The 22,156-nt window shown below is 44.6% G+C and overlaps 1 protein-coding gene across 1 annotated transcript in view; it reads left to right on the top strand.

The window, feature by feature from the left end:
* Positions 1-22,156, top strand: part of MOK (MOK protein kinase) — a 47,339-nt gene that overhangs the window by 11,966 nt on the left and 13,217 nt on the right. The window contains exons 2-3 of the mRNA XM_027120617.1: positions 14,300-14,414; positions 20,956-21,045. Of these exons, the coding sequence (XP_026976418.1) occupies positions 14,300-14,414; positions 20,956-21,045 (205 nt within the window). The remainder of the gene's footprint in view (positions 1-14,299; positions 14,415-20,955; positions 21,046-22,156) is intronic.

The following is a 22,156-nucleotide window of genomic DNA, read 5'->3' as shown; positions in this document are numbered from 1 at the left end:
AATTTCACAAAAAATGAATCTGGACTCCATTTTCACGCTTTAAATAAGGCTTAAATTCCACTTAAACAAGCCTTGGTTTGGTAAAAATGAATAGAATCTTAATTAATATGAATGGACTTATTTATCCTCCTTGTTCTATCTACCCTGTTTTAAAAAGTATTCATTTTATTAAGTCTTGACCCTTGAGCTTGTCTTTTATTATTATTTTTTTAATATTTACTTGTTTGGCCACACTGGGCCTTAGTTGCGGCATGCGGGATCTAGTTCCCTGACCAGAGATTGAACCTGGGCGCCTTGCATTGGGAGCGCGGAGTCTTAGCCACTGGACCACAAGGGAAGTCCCGCTCCACCCTTGTCATATAGCTATGCTATTTACACTTTTCTTTGTCCTTGAGTCTGGGTGCTTTTTTGGTTGGTTGGTTTTTAGTGATTGTTTGCTCTCTCTATTCCCATTAGTGTGGGGCAGGGGTTTTTGCTAGCATAGCTCTATATCCTTCACAGCTTTGTGTTGTGCTTTGTGTTCATCTTAATGTTTCTTATCTAACAGTAAAGGCCTGTGAAAATATGCGACATCCTGTTGGAGGGAATAGGAAGATACTTTTCCTAAGTAAGTGTTTTCTCATAGGGGTGTTTCTCTTTTTCTCTCCCCTGCCTTTCATCCTTGTTACACCCAGACCCTTTGTCTATTGGAAGAGCCATGGAGGAAACAAGTAATTCTTTATCCCCCCCGCGGCTCTCTCCAGGGCCATGGGTTCCATTTATTGCTGGCTGGTCGTGATGGTCTGGAGCCAGCTTGGAATGCTGGCACACACTTGGAGTTTGTACTTAAACCACTTTAAAATGCAGAGTTGGGAATTCCCTGGTGGTCCAGTGGTCAGGACTCGGCACTTTCACTGCTGTGGCCCGGGTCCAATCCCTGGTCGGTGACTAAGATCCTGCAAGCTGTGGGGCTTGGCCTAAATAAATAAATAAAGTGCAGAGTTGACTTTTTTTTTTAAAGCAAGTCTGCATGTATATGTATTCGTATGATCACTGCCGTCCTTTTTTCACTTAGTATTAAATTATGGATGAACAATTTCTTATATTGTTAAATGTTATTTGAAAGCATCATTAAAAAATTTATTTTATTGAAGTATAGTTGATTTACAATGTTGTGTTAATTTTTACTGTACAGCAAAGTGATTCAGTTATACATGTATATTCTTTTTTTTTTTGGTGGGGGCGGTGCACGGGCCTCTCACTGTTGTGGCCTCTTCTGTTGCGGAGCACAGGCTCCAGACGCGCAGGCTCAGCGGCCATGGCTCACGGGCCCAGCCGCTCCGTGGCATGTGGGATCCTCCCGGACCGGGGCACGAACCCGTGTCCCCTGCATCGGCAGGCGGACCCCCAACCACTGCGCCACCAGGGAAGCCCACATGTATATTCTTTTTCATATTCTTTACCATTATGGTTTATCACAGGATATTGAATATAGTTCCCTGTGCTATACAGTAGGACCTTGCTAATCCCAAATTCCCCATCCATCTCTCCCCCACCCCCTCCCCTTGGTAACCACAAATCTGTTTCCTATGTCTGTGAGCCTTTTTTTTTAGAGAGTATGGAGAAGTTGTTAGAGTAGCTGCAGGTTTTTGTTTTTTTTTTAAGATGTTGGGGGTAGGAATTTATTAATTTACTTATTTATTTTTTTTGGCTGTGTTGGGTCTTCGTTTCTGTGCGAGGGCTTTCTCTAGTTGTGGCAAGTGGGGGCCACTCTTCATTGCGGTGCGCGGGCCTCTCACTATCGCGGCCTTTCTTGTTGCGGAGCATAGGCTCCAGACGCGCAGGCTCAGTAGTTGTGCCTCACGGGCCCAGTTGCTCTGCAGCACATGGGATCCTCCCAGACCAGGGCTTGAACCCGCGTCCCCTGCATTAGCAGGCAGATTCTCAACCACTGCGCCACCAGGGAAGCCCGAGCCTTTTTTTTTTTATAGATAATTTCATTGTGTCATATTTTAGATTCCACATATAAGTGAAATCATATGGTATTTGTATTTCCTTTTCTGACTTACTTCACTTAGTATGATAATCTCTAGGTCCATCCATTTGCTGCAAATGGCATTATTTTGTTCTTTTTTTATGGCTGAGTAGTATTCATTGTTTATAGGTACCACGTTTTCTTTATCCATTCATCTGTCGATGGACATTTAGGTTGTTTCCATGTCTTGGCTATTGTGAATAGTGCTGCTATGAACATAGGAGTGCATGTATATTTTCGAGTTAACGTTTTCCCCAGATATATGCATGGGAGTGGGATTGCTGGATCACATGGTAACTCTATTTTTAGTTCTTTGAGGAACCTCCAAACTGTTCTCCATGGTGGCTGCACCAACTTACATTCCCACCAGCAGTGTTGGAGGGTTCCTTTTTCTCCACACCCTCCCCAGCATTTATTATTATTATTATTTTAAATATTTATTTATTTAGTTTATTTATTTGGCTGCTCCGAGTCTTAGTTGCGGCATGCGGGATCTTTTAGTTGCGGCAGGCAGCATCCCTGACCAGGGATCGAACCTGGGCCCCCTGCATTGGGAGCGTGGAGTCTTAACCACTGGACCACCAGGGAATTCTCATTTACCAATTTTTAAGTGTATTGTGGAATAAGGATCTAACTTGAATTTTTAAATGTGAAATCTCCAGATTAATCAGCTTTATTGAGGTATAATTTGCACCCAATAAAATTCACCTATTTTAAGAGTATAGTTTGATGAAATTTGGCAAATATAGACAGTAGTGTCTCCACAGTCAAGATATAGAACCTTTGGGAATTCCCTGGCGGTCCAGTGGTTAGGGCTCTGTGCTTTCACTGCCGAGGGCCCAGGTTCAAATCCTGATCAGGGACCTGAGATCTAGCAAGCTGCATGGTGTGGCCAAAAAAAAAAAAAAAAACCCAGAAAAACAAAAACAAGATATAGAACCTTTCTGTCACCCCCAGAAGTTGTCTTGTGCTCCTTTGCAGTCAGCCCCCTTTCCCTACTCCTGACTCCAGAGATCATTATTCCACTCCCAGCTGGAGCTGTGCTTTCTCTGCTCCTCACACCGAAGAATGTGTCCCTATGTCATTGGCAGTGGGGTTCCCAGATTCTGCTTTTGTCATGGACCTTGTCAGCTGAGCCAGTTACTTTGGAAAGGATCTGTTACCGTGGTCACTGCTCTTATAAGTACATTTGTGTGACTTTATCTGTGTCTCCCGGGCAGTGTTCTGCTCAGGGAAGACAGCAGTGGCAGCGTGGTTGGGAAATGCTTCTGGGGTCAGACTCCCTGTGTTTAAAGCCTACTGCTTATTGAGGTGACCTTGGGCAGGCTACCTAACCTCTCAGTGCCTTAGTTCCTCATTTGTAAGATGGATTAATGGGATACCTACTGCATGGGATTTTTGAGATGATTAAGTGAAAAATGGTGCCTGGTACCTAGTGTTCAGATCTTGGTGTTTAATAAATATCTTTTTCCGATAGAAGGAGCCAGGGCTCCTTGGTGAAGCGGCTTATCCTAGGACGGAAGCAGGAAATGCATAAGATTTTGTAGTGCTAGAAAGTAAGAAAGTACTGAAAAAGAAACAAACCCCTTATTGATGGAAGCATGTCAAAGGGACAAAGGAGCCAACTGAAAGAGCTCCCTAAGGCCAAAGCTGGAACAATTTGAAGCAACAAGATAAAGTAGTATTAGATTATCCCGAAGGATAAAATAAATATCCATGGAGCCATACTAATATTAATGAAAACATATTCTAACGACAGTTTGGAGACTTCCCTCGTGGCACAGTGGTTAAGAATCCGCCTGCCAATGCAGGGGACACGGGTTCGAGCCCTGGTCCAGGAAGATCCCACATGCCGCGTAACAACTAAGCCCATGCACCACAACTACTGAGCCTGCGCTCTAGAGCCCATGAGCCACAACTACTGAAGCCCGTGCACCTAGAGCCCGTGCTCCACAGCAAGAGAAGCCACCGCAGTGAGAAGCCTGCGCACCGCAACAAAAGAGTAGCCCCCGCTCGCCGCAACTAGAGAAAAGCCCGCGCGCAGCAACGAAGATCCAACGCAGCCAAAAATAAATAAATAAATTTATAAAAGACAGTTTGATTGCAGGACTATGAAGTTAATTTAAATAGCATCCTTCCAGTCATTTTATTCTTCTTACCCTTCTAATCTCACTGTTGCATTTATGTGGCTGGTCTGACCTGGGAAAGGAGGTAACCTAAGGAACAAGAGTTCTCTCTCACTGTGATCAGAAATACCCAATATTTAAAGACAGATGAATAAAAAAGTGTTGGTTGCCAATTAGTCAATAGTAATAATTTTGTGATTCAGTTATCAGCAAAGTTCCCCCTGCAGTATATGTACGGGGTATTATAGGAATATTAGATTATGGGGCATGTGACCTGACATTTCCTCTTTGATTCATTTGTTGAGTATGTACAGGGCACGAAAGAGAATAGATAGTAGGCTTTGCCTTTAAGAGGCTTATGGCCCTATGGAGAGAAGGTGCAAAGCGGACCACGAGCAGGTCTGTGACAGAGGACAGGGTACGTACAGAAGGTGGAAAAACATCTGCTCTAACGCCTACCTACCGGGTTGGTCCTGGGGGTTTAGAATCTACAGCACCAGGTACTCAATTTTGGACACCGTGTACTCATTAATTTGGCCTTTAATATTATCTAAACAGGAGCGTGGCTCTCTCCCCTGCCTCTCTCTTTTTTAAAAAATATTTATTTATTTATTTACTTATTTTTGGCTGTGTTGGGTCTTCGTTTCTGTGCAAGGGCTTTCTCTACTTGCGGCAAGCGGGGGCCACTCTTCATCGTGGTGTGCGGGCCTCTCACTATCACGGCCTCTCTTGTTGCGGAGCACAGGCTCCAGACGCGCAGGCTCAGTAGTTGTGGTGCACGGGCCTAGTTGCTCCGCGGCATATGGGATCTTCCCAGACCAAGGCTCGAACCCGTGTCCCCTGCATTGGCAGGCGGATTCTCAACCACTGCGCCACCAGGGAAGCCCCTCCCCTGCCTCTCTGGGGGCCTGGGAACACACTCTACGTCCTCAGTGTGAGGGATTGTGTCTTACTGATCTTTGTGTCTTCCGTGCATGGCACAGTGCATAGCTGATGCTAATAAATCTTTATTGACACCCACAATGATGTAGTCATACCACCAGGGATGTTTAATTCATTTAGGCTGAAGTACAGTATAAATTGCGTTGGCGGGGGGGGGGAGCGGGTCCCAAGATGACCCGTTGGTTCCATGATTTGCTCGGAGGACTCACAGGACTCAGGATATGCTCATACTCATGGCTGCGACGTACTCCAGTGAGAGGGTACAGAGCGAGGTGCGCAGACAAAGGGACATGGGGCAAAGTCTGGAGGAAGCGCGTCGCAAGCTGCCAAGAGTCCTCTCCCAGCGGAGTCACACAGGGCGGACGCGCTTAGTTCTTCCAACAGCAAACTGACAACACGTGTGAAATATTTTCTATAAGGAAGCTCATTAGAGCCCCAGTGCCCAGGATTTTTATTGGACGCTGATAACGTAGGCACCCTCTGCCCAGAACATAGCAAATCCCAGCTCCCAGGAGGAAAGCAGATTCAGCGTAAACCCCATTGCTCGCTCCGACGGTGTGAGTCGGAGTGAGTCACTCTTATTGTGCAGGGGCTGGTGGAAACCCTGCCCAAGGGCCAACCTTGCAAGCAGACGGAGAGCGGTCTTAGGCCTGCCATGTGAGCTCTTTTCTGCACAGTAATAGACTGTGTCTCCTTTCAGGGAAATTTCTGGGCATTCTAGTCTAGTCCATCCAAGAGAAGGGAAAGGGTTGGTGTTGTTTTAACAAGCAGCAGCTATTCCCTGGCTATTGCTTGACGAGTGAGAGTGGGGTTAGGCAGCTCAGGGTGGGTCTTCTCGAGGGCAGGAGGATGTATGACTCAGTAAAAGGGTCCAGCTGGTTGAATTTTCCCACAGAATTTCAAGTTTGGAGGCTCCTTGAGAAATTGGTCAAAGTTGTTTTATAAATTTCCAAACTGGACAGATTAGTGGTAAGCCACAGGGCCTGTATTTTGTTCAGTTTGTTTTGAAGAAGCTTTTCGGGAGATTCACCCAAGAATCTTACATGTCTTGTTTCCAGGACTTACTGCGCAGGTTACCTGTTTTAGAGAGGCTCTGGGATTCAGTTTAAGCTGTGGTTGTCAAGCAAGTTACAGCTTCTGAGTTTTATCAGCAGGGATCTGACACTTCAGTCCTGAAGACTCCACCAGGGCTGAGCCCTGCCTTGCTCTAGCCAACTTCTCTTAGAGGGCGAGCGGGGAGGACTGTAAAACTGGCAGAATAGCTCTGAAATCCTGCCTTGCTGGGAACTAGACCAGTTAATTTTTTATTCAGGGAAGACGTGGTTAAGAGGGATTCTGCTAGCTTAGCTTAAAGGTCTTCAGTTTGCGGGCATAGAGCGGCGCTGGGGTATTAACTGGTATTCTTGGGAGACATGTCTGCTTGCACACAGCTCACCCCTCCTGTGTGCTGCTTGGTGCCCTGGAGACACACTGCCTTTTCAGAGAGAAGTACTGAGGTCTGTAGTCAAACGTGTTTCTCTTTATTTAGCCCTGCATTTCCTAGATTTATTTGCTCATAGAACCCCCTTTTGTGGAATACCCATTAGTGTTTGGGGGGTACTAGTGTTTTGAGGAACTCAATTCAGAAAATGCTAGTCTAGAGATTCAGCACCCTCAGGTGGTTTTCCCTGCTGATGACGTGCAGGGAGGCCCCTCCGGGCGTGATGGCCCACCCTCTTCTCACACAAAGCACAGGCTTGGCTTCCATCACGAGGCTTGGCTTATCGCAGTGTTTGCTGAGGGCTGTGGCTTGTAGTGTACAGATTTCCTTAGTTATGAATGGAATGGTCTTAGTACTAAAATCATACTCCATCGCCCCAAGCATTCTTTGTTTCTGCTGTTGTTTTTATGTGTTTCTTTGTCTTGGTGCAATGTAGTTTATCTCCAACTCTTGTTAGTTGCCAGGACTAAGAAATGTTAGTGCTGGGGCTGGCAGTCCTTCGCAGAGGGTTTCCACTTAGGACAAAGGAGCCACCTGGGAAATAGGATGGAGACCTGTTGCAGGGAACCAGAAGAGGCTCTCTGAAGCTAACCATGGCAGAGGATAACCAGTCTCCCTGTTGGGGGGGATCTGTTGAAGAATATACGTGGCCCCTAAACTGTGTTCTCACTCAAGAGGTTGGTTTAGTCTGCGTCAGTTGTGAAGACCAGTAAGTCAGACTACAGTTCCCAATATGGAAGCGTATTATAATTATAACAGTCAATGAAGGGTGAGCTTGAGAACAGGAACACTCTAGAGCAGGAAGACCTGGCCCTCCTGGGAACCAGAACCGTGGTGAAAGCACCTCCTTGTTGGGTCTCAGCAGTGGGAATTTGTGGATGTGGTTATTCCGACACTAATATGATCTGAATCTGTTTTTCTTTGGGCCTTTCCTTGAATATATTCTTTATTGTATATCTTTTCTGTTCCTCATACTTCCTGCTTATTCCTAACTTTGGCTTGCTTTTTTTCTTCCGATTTTTAAATATTGGAGTATAACATACATCCAGAAAACTGCACGAATTACAAGTACAGGTTGGTGAATTTTCAGAAAGTGAACCTGCTTGTGTAACCTGCTCCAAGATCAAGGAACAGAGCGTTACCCGTGTCCTGGAAATCCCCAGGGTAACCGCTGCTCTGACTCAGGCACCACGGATTTGTTTGTTTTAACAGCTTTATTGAGATACAATTTACATACTGTAAAGTTCACCCAGTTAAAGTATACAATGCAGTGATTTTAGGTATTTTTACTGAGTGGTGCAACCATCATCATCGTCTGTTAAAACACTTTCATCATCCCCAAAAGAAATTAGCATTGATTCCCCGTTTCCCCCAGACCCCACCCACCCTAGGCAACCACTAATCTACTTCCATGTCCGGGGATTTGCCTATTCTGGACATTTCATGTAAATGGCCTTTTGCGCTTGGCTTCTTTTACTTAGCGTAACGTTTTCAGGGTTCATCCATGGGTCTGTGGCTGAATAACTGTCCGTTGTATGGATAGACCATATTTTGTTTATCCGTTCATTAGCTGATGGACATTTGTGTTGTTTCCACCTTTGGCTATTATGAATAATGCTTCCGTGAACATATGTGTACAGGTTATTGTTTGGACATATGTTTTCATTTTTCTTGAGTATATACCTAGGAGTGGAATTCTGAGTCATGTGGGACTCCATTTAATATCTTGAACTGCTAAACTGTTTTCCACAGTGGCTGCACCATTTTGCATTTCCACCAGCAATGTATGAGAGTTCTCACTTATCCATATCCTCAGCAATACTTGTTATTATCTATCTTTTTGAGTCTAGCCATTCTAGTGGGTGTGAAGTGGTGTCTTATGTTTTTGTTGTTTTTAATTTTCTTGTCAATTATTTTATATTTCATAAATTGCCACTTTCTTTACGATGATATTATATAAAAATAAATATACTTAGCTTTTAATCTCAAATGCCATTTTCCTTAAAGGAATCACAAAGAAAATCACCCTTTAAAAATTGTTTTTAATTACTTTAAAAAATTAATACATGGGCTTCCCTGGTGACGCAGTGGTTGAGAGTCCGCCTGCCGATGCAGGGGACGTGGGTTTGTGCCCCGGTCCGGGAAGATCCCACGTGCTGCGGAGCGGCTGGGCCCGTGAGCCATGGCCGCTGAGCCTGCGCGTCCGGAGCCTGTGCTCTGCAATGGGAGAGGCCACAACAGTGAGAGACCCGCGTACCGCAAAAAAAATAAAATAAAATAAAATAAAAATTAAAAAAATAAAAAATTAATCCATATACAAAGTGTAACACAAAAAGAAGCACAGATTTATATATAGTGAAAAGTGAGTCTCTCTTCCGTTCCTGCCCTCCCACCCATCTAGACCCTCCCCCGCAAGGTAACCACTGTGGCACTTCCTTGTGTTCCTTCTGTGTATAGGTTAGCAGAAATGTGTGAGTGTTGTGTGTATAAGTTTTTTATTGCTGCTATAACAAATTGTCACAAACTCAGCAGCTTAGAACCACACAACTTAAACGACTCTCCCTGGACTGAGATCAAGTTGCTGGCAGGTGGCGTCCCTTCTGGGGGCTCCAGGGGAGAATCTGTTTCCTGGTCTTGTCCAGCTTCCAGAGGCCACCTGTGCTCCTTGACTTGTAGCCTCTCCTCTGTCTGCAAAGCGTCACATCTTCCCGTCTGTCCTCCGTCTGCAAAGCGTCATGTCTTCCCATCTGTCTCTGATTCTGTTTCCTCTGCCTCCTTCTGCCACTGATGAGCTCCCTGTGGCTGACGCATTGCGCCCACCCAGTAAATCCAAGATCATACCCTTGTTTTAAGGCCGGCTTCTCAGCAGGCTTAGCCGTTAACTCTCTCCTGCTGTGCAGCCTGACATTCACAGGCTCCAGGGATTAGAACATGGACATTGTTGGGCGCCGTCATACTGCCTGACACAGTGTGTAAACTGTTTTGAAAGCAATGTTAACACGGTTTACACACCGTTCTTTCGTTTGTCTTTTTCATTTAATACTATATCTTGAAAGGATGTTCCCTGTCAGAAGCTGAAGAGCTGCCTTACCCCTCTTTATCTGCCATATAATAGTCCTTTGTATGGCTTTTTCATAATTGAGTTAACCATTTTTCGGGTGTTTCTTGAGGTGCTAGACTTTTTAATTTTACGTAGTCAAATAAATCAGCCTCTTCCGAGTGACTTCCTACCTCGTTATGCTTAGAAAGGCTTTTTCCTTTAGTGAAAAAAATGAATGTTTTCCTTAGATTAAAAAAGATATCCGTTACGTTCTATGTTAAATTTCTGGGGCTGCTGCAACACTTTGTCACAAGTTTGGTGGCTTAATACCACAGAAATTGCTTCTCTCCAGTTCTGGGGGCAGAAGCCTGAAATCAAGGTGTGGGCGGGGCCCCGCGCCCTCCGAGGCCGCCAGGGCAGGACTCCTCCTCCCACCCCCCACCCCCACCCCCCGTGGCTCCGGGCGTCCCTTGGCTTGTGGCCGCGTCCCTCCAGTCTCTGCCCCTGTGTTCACACAGGCGCCTCTTCTATGTCTGCATGTGTGTGTCTCTCTTATTTTGTTGTCGTAAAAATCACATAACGTGAGATCTACCCTCTTAATAAATTTTTAAGTGTATAGTATCGTTAACTGTGTGCACATTGTTGTACTACAGATCTCTACAACTTTTTTATCTTGCATGACTGAAACTCGGTACCCATTCAGTAACAACTCCCCATTTCCCCCTCCCACCAGCCCCTGGAGCCACCGTTCTACTTTCTCTGTGTGTCTCTTATAAGGACCCTTGCCATTGGACTTAGGACCCACCCAGAGAGTCTAGGACGTTCTCGTTTCAAGCGCCTTAACTTAATCACACCTGCAAAGACCTTATTTCCAAATAAGGTCACATTCACAGGTACTGGGGCTTAGGACGAGGACATGTCGTTTTGGGGACCACCATTCAACACACTTCACACTCTCAGTGCTTTTATTTTCCTCCCTAGAAATCATCTTTGGAAAATAAATTTTTGTGTAAAGCTTTTTTTTTTTTTTTTTTTTTTTTGTGGTACGCGGGCCTCTCACCGCTGTGGCCTCTCCCGTTGCGGAGCACAGGCTCCAGACGCGCAGGCTCAGCGGCCGTGGCTCACGGGCCCAGCCGCTCTGCGGCATGTGGGATCTTCCCGGACCGGGGCACGAACCCGTGTCCCCTGCATCAGCAGGCGGACTCTCAACCACTGTGCAACCAGGGAAGCCCTGTGTAAAGCTTTAAGAATTATTTTCTTCAAACCTTCTCTTCAGGAGTTGTTGGGCATCTACCATATGCACAGCAGTTACAGGTTCTTCTTTCTTCCTGTGACAGTTACTACAGACTGGTAGTGGTATACGGTATTTTGAATGGTAATAACATGGTTAGATGCTGTTTTTGGGGAAAAGTAGTTTTTCCAATTTCTACAAATATGTGATTACAAATAGGATTTTCTTATTTTGCATGGCCTGAAGCTAGTATATACGAAAATGTACACTGAAATTGTTATTTTTTAGTAAGATTAAAAAGCGGCATTAGGGGGCTTCCCTGGTGGCGCAGTGGTTGAGAGTCTGCCTGCTGATGCAGGGGACACAGGTTCGAGTCCTGGTCTGGGAAGATCCCACATGCCGTGGAGCGACTGGGCCCATGGGCCACAACTACTAAGCCTGTGCGTCCAGAGCCTGTGCTCCACAACAAGAGAGGCCACGATAGTGAGAGGCCCGCGCACCGCGATGAAGAGTGGCCCCCGCTTGCCACAACTGGAGAAAGCCCTTGCACAGAAACGAAGACCCAACACAGCCAAAAATAAATAAATAAATAATAATTAAAAATGAATATCTGCTAAAAAAAAGAAAAAAAATTGGCATTAGGGACTTCCCTGGTGGCTCAGTGGTTAAGAATCTGCCTGCCAATGCAGGGGACACGGGTTCGAGCCCTGGTCCGGGAAGATCCCACATACCGCGGAGCAACTAAGGCCGTGCGCCACAACTACTGAGCCTGCGCTCTAGAGCCCGTGCTGTGCAACAAGAGAAACCACCGCAATGAGAAGCCCGCGCACTACAACAAAGAGTAGCCCCTGCTCGCCGCAACTAGAGAAAGCCTGCACGCAGCAACGAAGACCCAACACAGCCAAAAAAGAAGAAGAAAAAAAAAAGCAGCATTAAAATCAATATTACCTATATATGAATTTTTATAAGAGTAATACCATACCAAGTACCCTGTATCAGCAAAACTGGTTAATGTAGGTATTAAACTGTAATGAACCATTGGGAAAACAATTTGCCTCAGGCCCTGAGCTTCCCTGCGTGTTCTTGCTGGGTGTGCCAGATGGCAAGGGCTATTCATCTTGTTTACTGCTTGTTGAAAAAGTGCTGGGCCATTGGCCCTAGATTCCTCTCCTGTAAAGCAATCCACTGCGTGTGCAGGTGTCACCTGGGCCCATCCTGTCACCCCTGTGGGACTTCGGGGCAACGGGAACCAATGCTAATATGCTGATGCTCATATATGTTGCTGTACCACGAGAAATGAAGTCCTTTGTCTCTGACCCAAGAGGCTGTGTCTTCTGCCAGCATCCATGAAACAGTGGCAGGCTAAGATAGTAACTTACAAGTGGGATAAAATCTCAGACAAATATAAACAAGTGAAATCTTGCAAATACAAATTCTGAAAAGTCTACTGTTCTATATGTTTTGTAAATTATGACATTTATTTATATATTAGTATGTTAGGATAATGCTTACTAGGTGCTGTAATGGTTAAACCCACAATTCTCATGGCCTTTATACCAGAAAGGTATTTCTCTTGTTCGTATGAATGTCCTACGTAGGTATTCCTGGTTGAGAGTCTTTCCTGGCACCATCTTTATGTCATGGCTCCCAAGGTCTCCTGGAGGTCGTTTCTATTCTGGCTAGTCACAAGGGGGCATTGACAGGGAGGATCCTGGAGGAGGTTTTGCCCTTTTCTTTTAACTTTTCATCATGGAAACTTTCAAGCATGCCAGAAGTAGAGAAATTAGTAGAGTGAATGCTCTTGTGTATCTGTTACCTAGTTTCAACAGTGATCAACATTTTGTCATTTTTACCCCCATCACTTTTTTTTCCTGGAGTCTTTATTTTTTATTGTTGTTTTTTAAATAAAATAGTACTTTCGTTATGGAATATACCTGACTTAGATAGTGAAATACCTGCAACCTTATCCCTCAGAGCAGCCACAAACTGGTGTGTGCGTGCGTGCGTGCGTGCGTGCGTGTGTGTGTGCGTGTGTGTGTGTGTGTATTGCCTTTAAGGACATTATTTTTAAGGATCTGTGTATCTGTGTCATTCTTTCAAATATATTCAATACATCCCATTATATAGATAAACCGTATTTAGTTTATACAGTTTTCTGTTTGGGGGCATTAGTTTTTCCCTATTAAGTAATGTTACGCTAACATTCTCATCTCACATATACTTGAGCAAGTATGTTTTGAAGGATAAGTTGTAGAATTCGAATTGCTGGGTCAAAGGATATACACATCTAAAATATTTAATAGATATTGTCAAACTGCCCTCCAAAATGACTATACCAGTTTATACTTCCAGCAGAAGTGAATGGGAATGTATAGACTTTTAAAGCAAATCTAAACATAATATCATTTCATCCTAAAACAGTTTAGTACTTCTTGCTAACAGAAAAGGACTTTAAAAATCTTTAAACATATCATTTCTAAAAAACGTTATTCTAAAAACAGTTGTGCCTTTTTTCTGTTGGTTTGTTCAAATCAGGATTCACACAAGGTGTTAAAAATGTGCTCTGTCTAAAAGAGGTGTTGTCTAAAAGAGGTGTTGAAGGGGAGGCCCTCCTTTGGAGCGGGGACAGTTTTAAAAGCCTGCTCTGTGTTGATGTCGGTTTGGGACCCAAAGGTGATGGGCTCCTTTTGGTCCAAGTTTGTTTAATAGGTTTCTGATCTGTTTGCTTCTGGTCAGTTCCACACTCAAGGTTCTTTTCTAAACATTCTTCTCAAGCTGTCTTATTTCTTTGGGGCCTTGCTGCTTTGCTTCTCCGTCTCAATCTGCAGGAGCCTCCTTCCTCTCTGAGGCAAGCGCCTGGGTTGGGTGGGGAGTGGCTGCCTTCCCGTGACCTTGGTGCAAGGCTGACTAGGTTGTTTGTCAAGTCTCACAGCTGCTTTCTGTCAAGATTTTTTTGGTTTTATCCTCCTATTATTTGTGCTGCGGAAGCTTTTCCAACCCAAAGAGACTTTTGCTTTCTGGACTTCTCTCATTGCTTCCATTTCTGCTTGGAAAGTAGCTGTTTTCTCCTGAGCTCACTTTTGTCCTGAGATCTCTTGCCCAGGCAGTCAGTAGTGTTCAACGCATTGTCATTCTGACTCTTCCCGCCACTTTCCCTGGGCCGACAGGCTCAGTGGATGCTTGGTCTGCGAGCATCTCGTAGGGGAGCTGAGCCTTTCCTCGCTGGTCAGGATTCAAGTCATGTGGTTCCCCGCTGCACGAGAGGGAGCAGAGACTGCGTGTTGCCAACATACAACCCAGTCTCTCTTGAAATGAGGGAAACACTGAACCTTAGAAAACATAGGCGAAGTATCCTCAATATATTGCCATTGGATTATTTTACAGATAAAGACGTCTGCTATCTGGAAGTGAGTACAAAACAGATGCATAAATAAACTTTTATTTTTATAATTGTTTTCATTTATAGACTATAAAGCAATTGGCAAAATAGGAGAGGGAACGTTTTCTGAAGTTGTGAAGATGCAGAACCTGAGAGATGGAAACTATTATGCATGTAAACAAATGAAACAGCACTTTGGAAGGTAGGCAATGTGAGACCTATTTGAGACTAAATACAGACACAGGTTTTGGTTTTCGTTTTTTTTGAATTTTATTTTATTTATTTTTTTATACAGCAGGTTCTTATTAGTTATCCATTTTATACATATCAATCCCAATCTCCCAGTTCATCCCACCACCACCACCACCCCTGCCACTTTCCCCCCTTGGCGTCCATACGTTTGTTCTCTACATCTGCAGACACAGGTTTAAATCGATGAGAGCAACTTAATGGGGAAATTGTATTCATGTGATAACATGTCATATCAGAGTTCTTTGCGCAGTGAGGATTATAGGCTAATTTTATATTATCGTACTGGAGTTTGTTCATGTCCAAGTTTACTACAATATCAGTGATTGATGTTCACAAAGAATTTAAGTGGTAGAAGTATGCCTCACTTTAAACAGTTTATATGTTCCTAAGAGTTGTGTATATGTTGGATTTTTATAATTGAAACCTTAGATTTCAGACATTGGAGGTCCGGGGACTTCCCTGGTAGCCCAGTGGTTAGGACTCTGCCCTTCCAATGCAGGGGGCGTGGGTTCGATCCCTGGTCAGGGAACTAGGATCCCACATGCCATGTGGTCAAAAAAAAAAAAAAAGTTAAAAAGAAAGATATTAGAGGTCCTTGTGATTTAATTAGTTGTAAATCAGTTACTATTGAATATATTGAAAAATAAGTTTCAGATAGGGTTAGAGAAATGTATTCCCTGGGAGTGACCAGTTGCAGTTTGTGGAGAGGGCAACTCTCCGGTTCTAGATCAGCCCCTTGGAGACTGCTGGGGCTTCTCCCACAGAGCAGCCTCCTAACGTGCTTGAGCTTACAGCTGCTTCACATGTGTTACACTAAGGAGTCCAAGACCAGATGTGTTTAGGAAACTCTGTCAGAATAATGAAGTAAACAATGGCTTCACTACAACTGTTAAACTTTTCAATAAAAATGTTTGGGGCTTCCCTGGTGGCGCAGTGGTTGAGAGTCCGCCTCCGAGGCAGGGCACACGGGTTCGTGCCCCGGTCCGGGAAGATCCCACATGCCGCGGAGCGGCTGGGCCCATGAGCCATGGCCGCTGAGCCTGCGCTTCCGGAGCCTGTGCTCCGCAACGGAAGAGGCCACAGCAGTGAGAGGCCCGCGTACCGGAAAAAAAAAAAAAAGGTTTGAAACTCTGGCTTCAATTTTTTTTTTTTTAATCTCAAAGGAATTGAAGCCTCTAAATATCTAAAGCAAAGTTTTTAAGAAACACAGTAATTGCCCTACATTGATGTAGAGCCTTCCGAAGTGTTTTGGGGTATAGACCTTGATTTCAAACTCTGAGTATGAAAGATAGTTTTTCAGATCAGGAAGGAGTATAGGCCAGTTAACCGTGTCAGGGAGTATGGAGAACAGTAATGTCAACCTCGTGACATCCCCAGACGGTAGGCGTAATCACGTGAGGAAAGGTGGTTAGTGATGTGAAGTTACTAGAGAGTTGTCACTCTAGGTCACTAGGTGGGCAGAGCCAGGCCAAAGCATATGGTGTTTACCTACCACTGCCAAGACTCTGAAGTCACTGGGGCTTCTGCTTTTCCTCTCTTCTATCATGGCTTCCTCTGTGTATTCTGAGTTCTTTGTATTTCTTTATCTCCCGCCTCCCCCCACCCACACTCCGTCTTTACCTTTAAACTACTCGTGGTAGAGAATTCGATGCACAGTGTTCTGATGATCCCATATCCACAGAGCAGACAGTATCACTGATAAGTATCAGTGATACTTTACTTTTTTTTTTCAAAGTTTGTGTGTGTGTGTGTTGGGGGGGGAGTTATTGTCAACCATTGTCACGTATTTCCTTTACTTAAAAGGAAATGCACTTTGAGCTGGTGGTGGCCTGTGGCCCTTTGATGTCCAGAATCAGGGACAGAGTCTCCAGCTTGGTTCTGATAGGTGTCTGCTAGCCTGTGTAATCTAAACCCACGGGGAATTGGATCTTGGGTTTCCTCTTGTGAGTTCTCACTTGCTCTTGATACACATGTCCAAAACTGTAGGCGATTATAATCCAGTGCCATCATTATTTGAGAATTGTTCCGCTCTGGCCGTGGGGAGCACTTTCACGTTGGCTCCTATGTTCCTTTGACATCACCCAGCATTTTCTTTTTTTTTTTTTTTTAACACTTCTTTACTTTTTGGTACTACAAGATTCTCTAAGCTCATCTTGTATTTTCCCTGCCCCTAGAATCCTCCATTTCTCAAAGGAGTTTTGGTCCCTTTTATCAGAGAAAGGTATTCAGAAAATCAGACCTTGGCACCAGGTATGCTCATTGCTCCTGCAATGTCAGCACGTCTGGGTCCTCTGAGCAGACAGAGCTAGTGTGTATGTATACTAACCCATGTGTGCACCTCTCTCTCTCCCTCTTCATTCAAATAACCATGAGTGCATACTGATGTAAATAAATGGCCGAATGAATAAACAAATTGGGATGAGGGGAAAATTCTTCCTTACAGAAGAATTCTAATTCATAAATACAGAGGAATGAGGGAAATGGAAAATCATCATTAGAATACATAGTAATAATTTCTGCAGGCAAGATAAACTGATGAATGCTAAAATTAGTAAGGTGAAACTTTAAAGAGAACAGGATTTCTGGGACTTCCCTGGTGGTCCGGTGGTTAAGACTCCGATCTTCCACTGCAGGGGCCACGGGTTCGATCCCTGGTCAGGGAGCTGAGATCCTGCATGCCCTGTGGTATGGCCAAAAAAGTTTAAATAAATAAATAGAACGGAATTTCTGCACAGCCTCGAGTGATCTCCTCCCAAATATTTATTAATCACTGTGGTGGTTTTAACTTATATCCACAAATTGTTTGATATTCCTTCTTCCAGGAGGTGGGGCTTAATTTCCTTCCATTTGACTGTGGGCTGGACTTGCTAACTTGCTGATAAAGAATAGAAAATAGAAAGGGAAAGATAGTAGCTTTACAATGAGAGACCTGGTAGATACCAGCTTAACTAAATGATTAAGATTAACATCATCAGTAATAAGACATATTGATATCACGTACCTTCTGATAAAGCAGCACGGGAAGAGCATGTCGCCTCCGTGGTGTTCTTTCCCACGGATCCATAATCTCGGCTGAATTATGAGAATACATCAGAAGAGACCAAACTGAGGGGCATTCTACAAAATACCTGCCCAGTACTCCTCAAAACTGTGAAGATAACGAAAAGCAAAGACAGACTGTGGAGCTGTCGCAGAGTGGAGGTGACTGAGGGGACATGACATCTTAATTGCAGTGTGGTCTCCTGGATCCTGGAAGAGAAAAAGACATTAATGGAAGAACCGGGGAAATCCAAATAAAGTGTCTAGTGTAGTTAATAGATTTGTACCAATGTTAATTTTTAGTTTTGATAAATGTTATGTAAGATGTTAACATTAGGGGAAGCTAGGTGAAGGGGACTTCCTTTACTATTGTTGCAACTCTTCTGTTAGTCTAAAATAATTTCAAAATTAAAAGTAAAAAACAAATCAAAACAGGACTTCCCTGGTGGCACAGTGGTTAAGAATCTGCTAATTCAGGGGACATGGGTTTGAGCCCTGCTAATTCAGGGGACACGGGTTCGAGCCCTGGTCTGGGAAGATCCCACATGCCGCGGAGCAACTAAGCCCGTGCGCCACAACTACTGAGCCTGCGCTCTTGAGCCCGTGAACCACAACTACTGAGCCCGCGTGCCTAGAGCCCGTGCTCCGCAACAAGAGAAGCCACTACAATGACAAGCCCGCGCACCACAACAAAGAATAGCCCCACTCGCCGCAACTAGAGAAAGCCCGCACACAGCAACGAAGACCCAACGCAGCCAAAAATAAATAAATAAACTTATATAAAAAAAACAAGCAGAAAATGACCATAGAGGGTCCGGAATGAGTCATATTGCACATAGCTTCTAACGTTGAAAAGGGTATTTCTGTTATTTCTGATTTACAGGAAGAAATGACTTTATAGTTTCTAGAAGAAAGTTCTAGAAGAAAGACAACTGCTTTTGGTGTCATTTCTAGGAATATTATTGCTAATAATTTATTGGATGGTCCAGTGTCACTGATCCTTGATCCACAAGTTTTATGCTGTTCTTTGGTTTTATTTTTGTTTTTCAACTGTGAAAATAATATCTCTAGCTTTTAGAGTTCCAGAGTATCTATCATCATTATAAAACAGTTTAATCTTATTCACTTGAAGAATAATTTTAGGTTCCTTTAAAAATCCATTTCTGCTCTGCTTATCGTTGCCTAACTGAACCCTCAGTCACCTCGTGCCGCTGTGTGGGTGATGTGAGAAACAAGAGTCAGTAACGGGAAAAGCACGCTGAGTCACACAGGCCGGAGGAGCTTGGTTTTGGAGCCTCTGACCCCACCTCCTCCCAGAAATTGATGGCTTTTGCAGTAATCTTTGCTCATATGAAGTCCGGGTAAGGTATAATAAACCAGTGCATTAGTACTGTGTCAGGAGGCGTGCTTTCAGCTCCTGAGGACCGTTTTCCTCAGTGGCTCAAAGTCTTAGTTTGGAGATAATGAAGTTAGTTACTTGTGTAAGGTCTGCAACATGACCCAGTTGTTTTTCTTGTTTGTTTTTTTTTTTTTAATAAATTTCTCTTTTTCTTTCTTTATATTTTGGCTGCGTTGGGTCTTCATTGCTATGTGCAGGCTTTGTCTAGTTGCAGTGAGTGGGGGCTACTCATCGTTGCAGTGGGCGGGCTTCTCATTGCGGTGGCTTCTCTTGTGGCACAGCACTGGCTCTAGGCGCATGGGCTTCAGTAGTTGTGGCATGTGGGCTCCACTAGCTGTGCCTTGCGGGCTCTAGAGCGCAGGCTCAGTAGTTGTGGCTCACGGGCTTAGTTGCTCTGTGGCATGTGGGATCTTCCTGGACCAGGGATTGAACCCGTGTCCCCTGCATTGGCAGGTGGATTCTTAACCACTGCGCCACCAAGGAAGCCCCTGTGATTTTTATTTAATCTATACCTCCACCCAGTCTCCTTCCCCACTTGGTTATTATTATACAATTCTTTTTAAAAAATATTTATTTATGTATTTGGCTGCACCGGGTCTTAGTTGGCGGCACGCAGGATCTTCGTTGCAGTGTGCAGGATTTTTTAGTTGTGGCATGTGGGATCTAGCTCCCTGCCGAGGAATCAAACCCCAGGCCCCCTGCATTGGGAGTGCAGAGTCTTAGCCACTGGACCACCAGGGAAGTCCCAAAATTTTTTTTTTTTTTAAAGGCAAAATTTGCATATGTTGAGATGCACATTTTTTTTTTTTTTTTTTTTTTTTTGCGTTAAGCGGGCCTCTCACTGCTGTGGCCTCTCCCATTGCGGAGCACAGGCTCCGGACGCGCAGGCTCAGCAGCCATGGCTCACGGGCCCAGCCGCTCCACAGCATGTGATATCCTCCCGGACCGGGCCACGAACCCGTGTCCCCTGCATCGGCAGGCGGACTCTCAACCACTGTACCACCAGAGAAGCCTGGAGATGCAAGTTTTTTAACTGTATAATTTTGCCAAGTAGATATCTCCATGTAATCAAGACATAGAACATTTCTGTCACCCTCAAAAATTCCTTCATATTCCTTTTTACTCAGTTCTCCATCCCCATCGCAGGTAGCCACTGTTCTGGGTTTTGTTTTGTTTCCCTGTATCCTCTTCTAGAAATTCAAATGTCTACATTTTAAAAATATATATTTATTTTTTTTTATTTTGGCTGCACCGGGTCTTTGTTGCGGCACACGGGATCTTCTTTGCAGCATGCAGACTCTCAGTTGCGGCATGCATGTGGGATCTAGTTCTCTGACCAGGATCGAACCCAGGCCACTTGCACTGGGAGCGCGGGGTCTTACCCACTGTACCACCAGAGAAGTCCCTAGAAATTCATATTAAATGGAATCTCACAGTCTGTGCTCTTGTGTCCAGCTCCTTCAGCACAGCATAAAGTCCTTGAGATTCATCTGTCGTACCAGTAGTTCATACCTTTTTACTGCTGAGTAGTATTCATTCCAATCTATGACTACAAAACAACTTGTTTATCTGGTCTCCTGTTGAGGAACTTTTGGGTTTCTGGTTTTGGACTGCTCTGAATAAATCTGCTGTATAACTTTACACTAGACTTCTTGTGGTTATATGTTTTCATTTTTTAAAATTAATTTTATTTATTTTTGGCTGTGTTGGGTCTTTGTTGCTGCACACGGGCTTTCTGTAGTTGCGGCGAGCAGGGGCTACTCTTCATTGTGGTGCATGGGCTTCTCATTGTGGTGGCTTCTCTCATTGTGGAGCACGGGCTCTAGGCGCGTGGCTTCAGTAGTTGTGGCTCACGGGCTTAGTTGCTCCATGGCATGTGGGATCTTCCCGGACCAGGGCTCGAACCCGTGTCCCTTGCATTGGCAGGTGGATTCCTAACCACTGCGCCACCAGGGAAGCCTGAGTGTTTCTTTCTTAAATGTTTAAAATAATTCACCAGGGGGGCTTGAAGTTGACTGAATTATAACTTAGCTTTTTATTTTTACCTACATAGTATTGAGCAAGTGAACAATCTACGAGAGATACAAGCACTGAGGCACCTGAATCCACACCCAAACATCCTTACCTTGCACGAAGTGGTTTTGTAAGTATATATGGGGCTTCAAACATTATCTAAAATTGATGATAATTATTAAATCTCTTCTTAAGAAAGAAAACCATGGTAGGCATTTTAAATATTTGCTTTGTAGCTCAGAGAATAATAATTTTTATTTTATCTTAAGTCACTTACTTATTTGGACCAGTGTCTGTATCTGAGTCCTAACGTGGAAAGGCCTTCATTTCAGTGACTCCCCATCATAAAAGCAAACAGCATTCAAATGGTTCCTCTCCTGTAGCAGTTGGGCTTCTGTGTAGACGGTGGTGGCCCTGGGCATCCGAGTGTGAGTTGTGACCTACTGGGAAAGGCCCTGTTGTCCTCTTTCAGGAGCTGCACTTTATTGCTGCCACTTGCCATCTCTGTGTGGTCTCATGCAGCCTTTCTTACTACAATTGACATAATTTCAGGGGACTTTTAATTTCTCTTCTAATTATAGAGTAGCTTCCGTAAGGTTCACCTGTTGATCAAGAAGGCAGAGCACAGCTTGTCTGGAGGGGCTTGTCTGCCAGGGGCTGGGGCTGGGGTCCTGGCCTGGAGCTCTGAGAAGGCACCCCTCAGCAGGAAGCCTGGCCTGTACAGCCAGCCGAGAAACCGCAGCCTCTGACCCTTAAAGTGCAGGAGATTTTAACCGTTCAGGAGGCTGAACAGTTCTAAACTCAAAATGCAATGTCTTGTCATGGCTGTGTGGCGTCCTGGCCCGCGTGCTCTGAGCCATTAGTTGGGGCCAGATCCAGAGACCGCAGTCTGCGTGTGACGGTCACAGCACTGCCTGTGCTGAGGGTGCTTTATGTGCACTTTGCAAAGCACTTCTGTGCACGGTTGCACGTGGGCCTCCTGACAGTCCTTGGTGACAGCAGGGACCCCTTCCAGCCCCACCAGAGGCGCCTGGAGCAGGGTCCGGGGGTGACACTGCAGGGGTGTGATGTGACTCATCTTCCTCCTTTTTGCCTCGGCTGGATTTTTGGTTTTGCTCCCTGCACTGGGCTGTATCCCAATCACATGGAAGTAATTTAGGTAAATTAAAACTACATTTGCAGCCACAGAGCATGAATCAAATCCTGCTTTCTTTGTTTTGCTTCTACAACTCCTCAAGCCT

This window comes from Aethalodelphis obliquidens, unplaced genomic scaffold (assembly GCF_003676395.1).
Source record: "Aethalodelphis obliquidens isolate GAN/ISIS:26980383/991018 unplaced genomic scaffold, ASM367639v1 scaffold21, whole genome shotgun sequence".
Taxonomy (NCBI): Eukaryota; Metazoa; Chordata; class Mammalia; order Artiodactyla; family Delphinidae; genus Aethalodelphis; species Aethalodelphis obliquidens.
The sequence above is the reverse complement of the archived record's forward strand: the minus strand, read 5'-3'. Positions and strand labels throughout refer to the sequence as shown.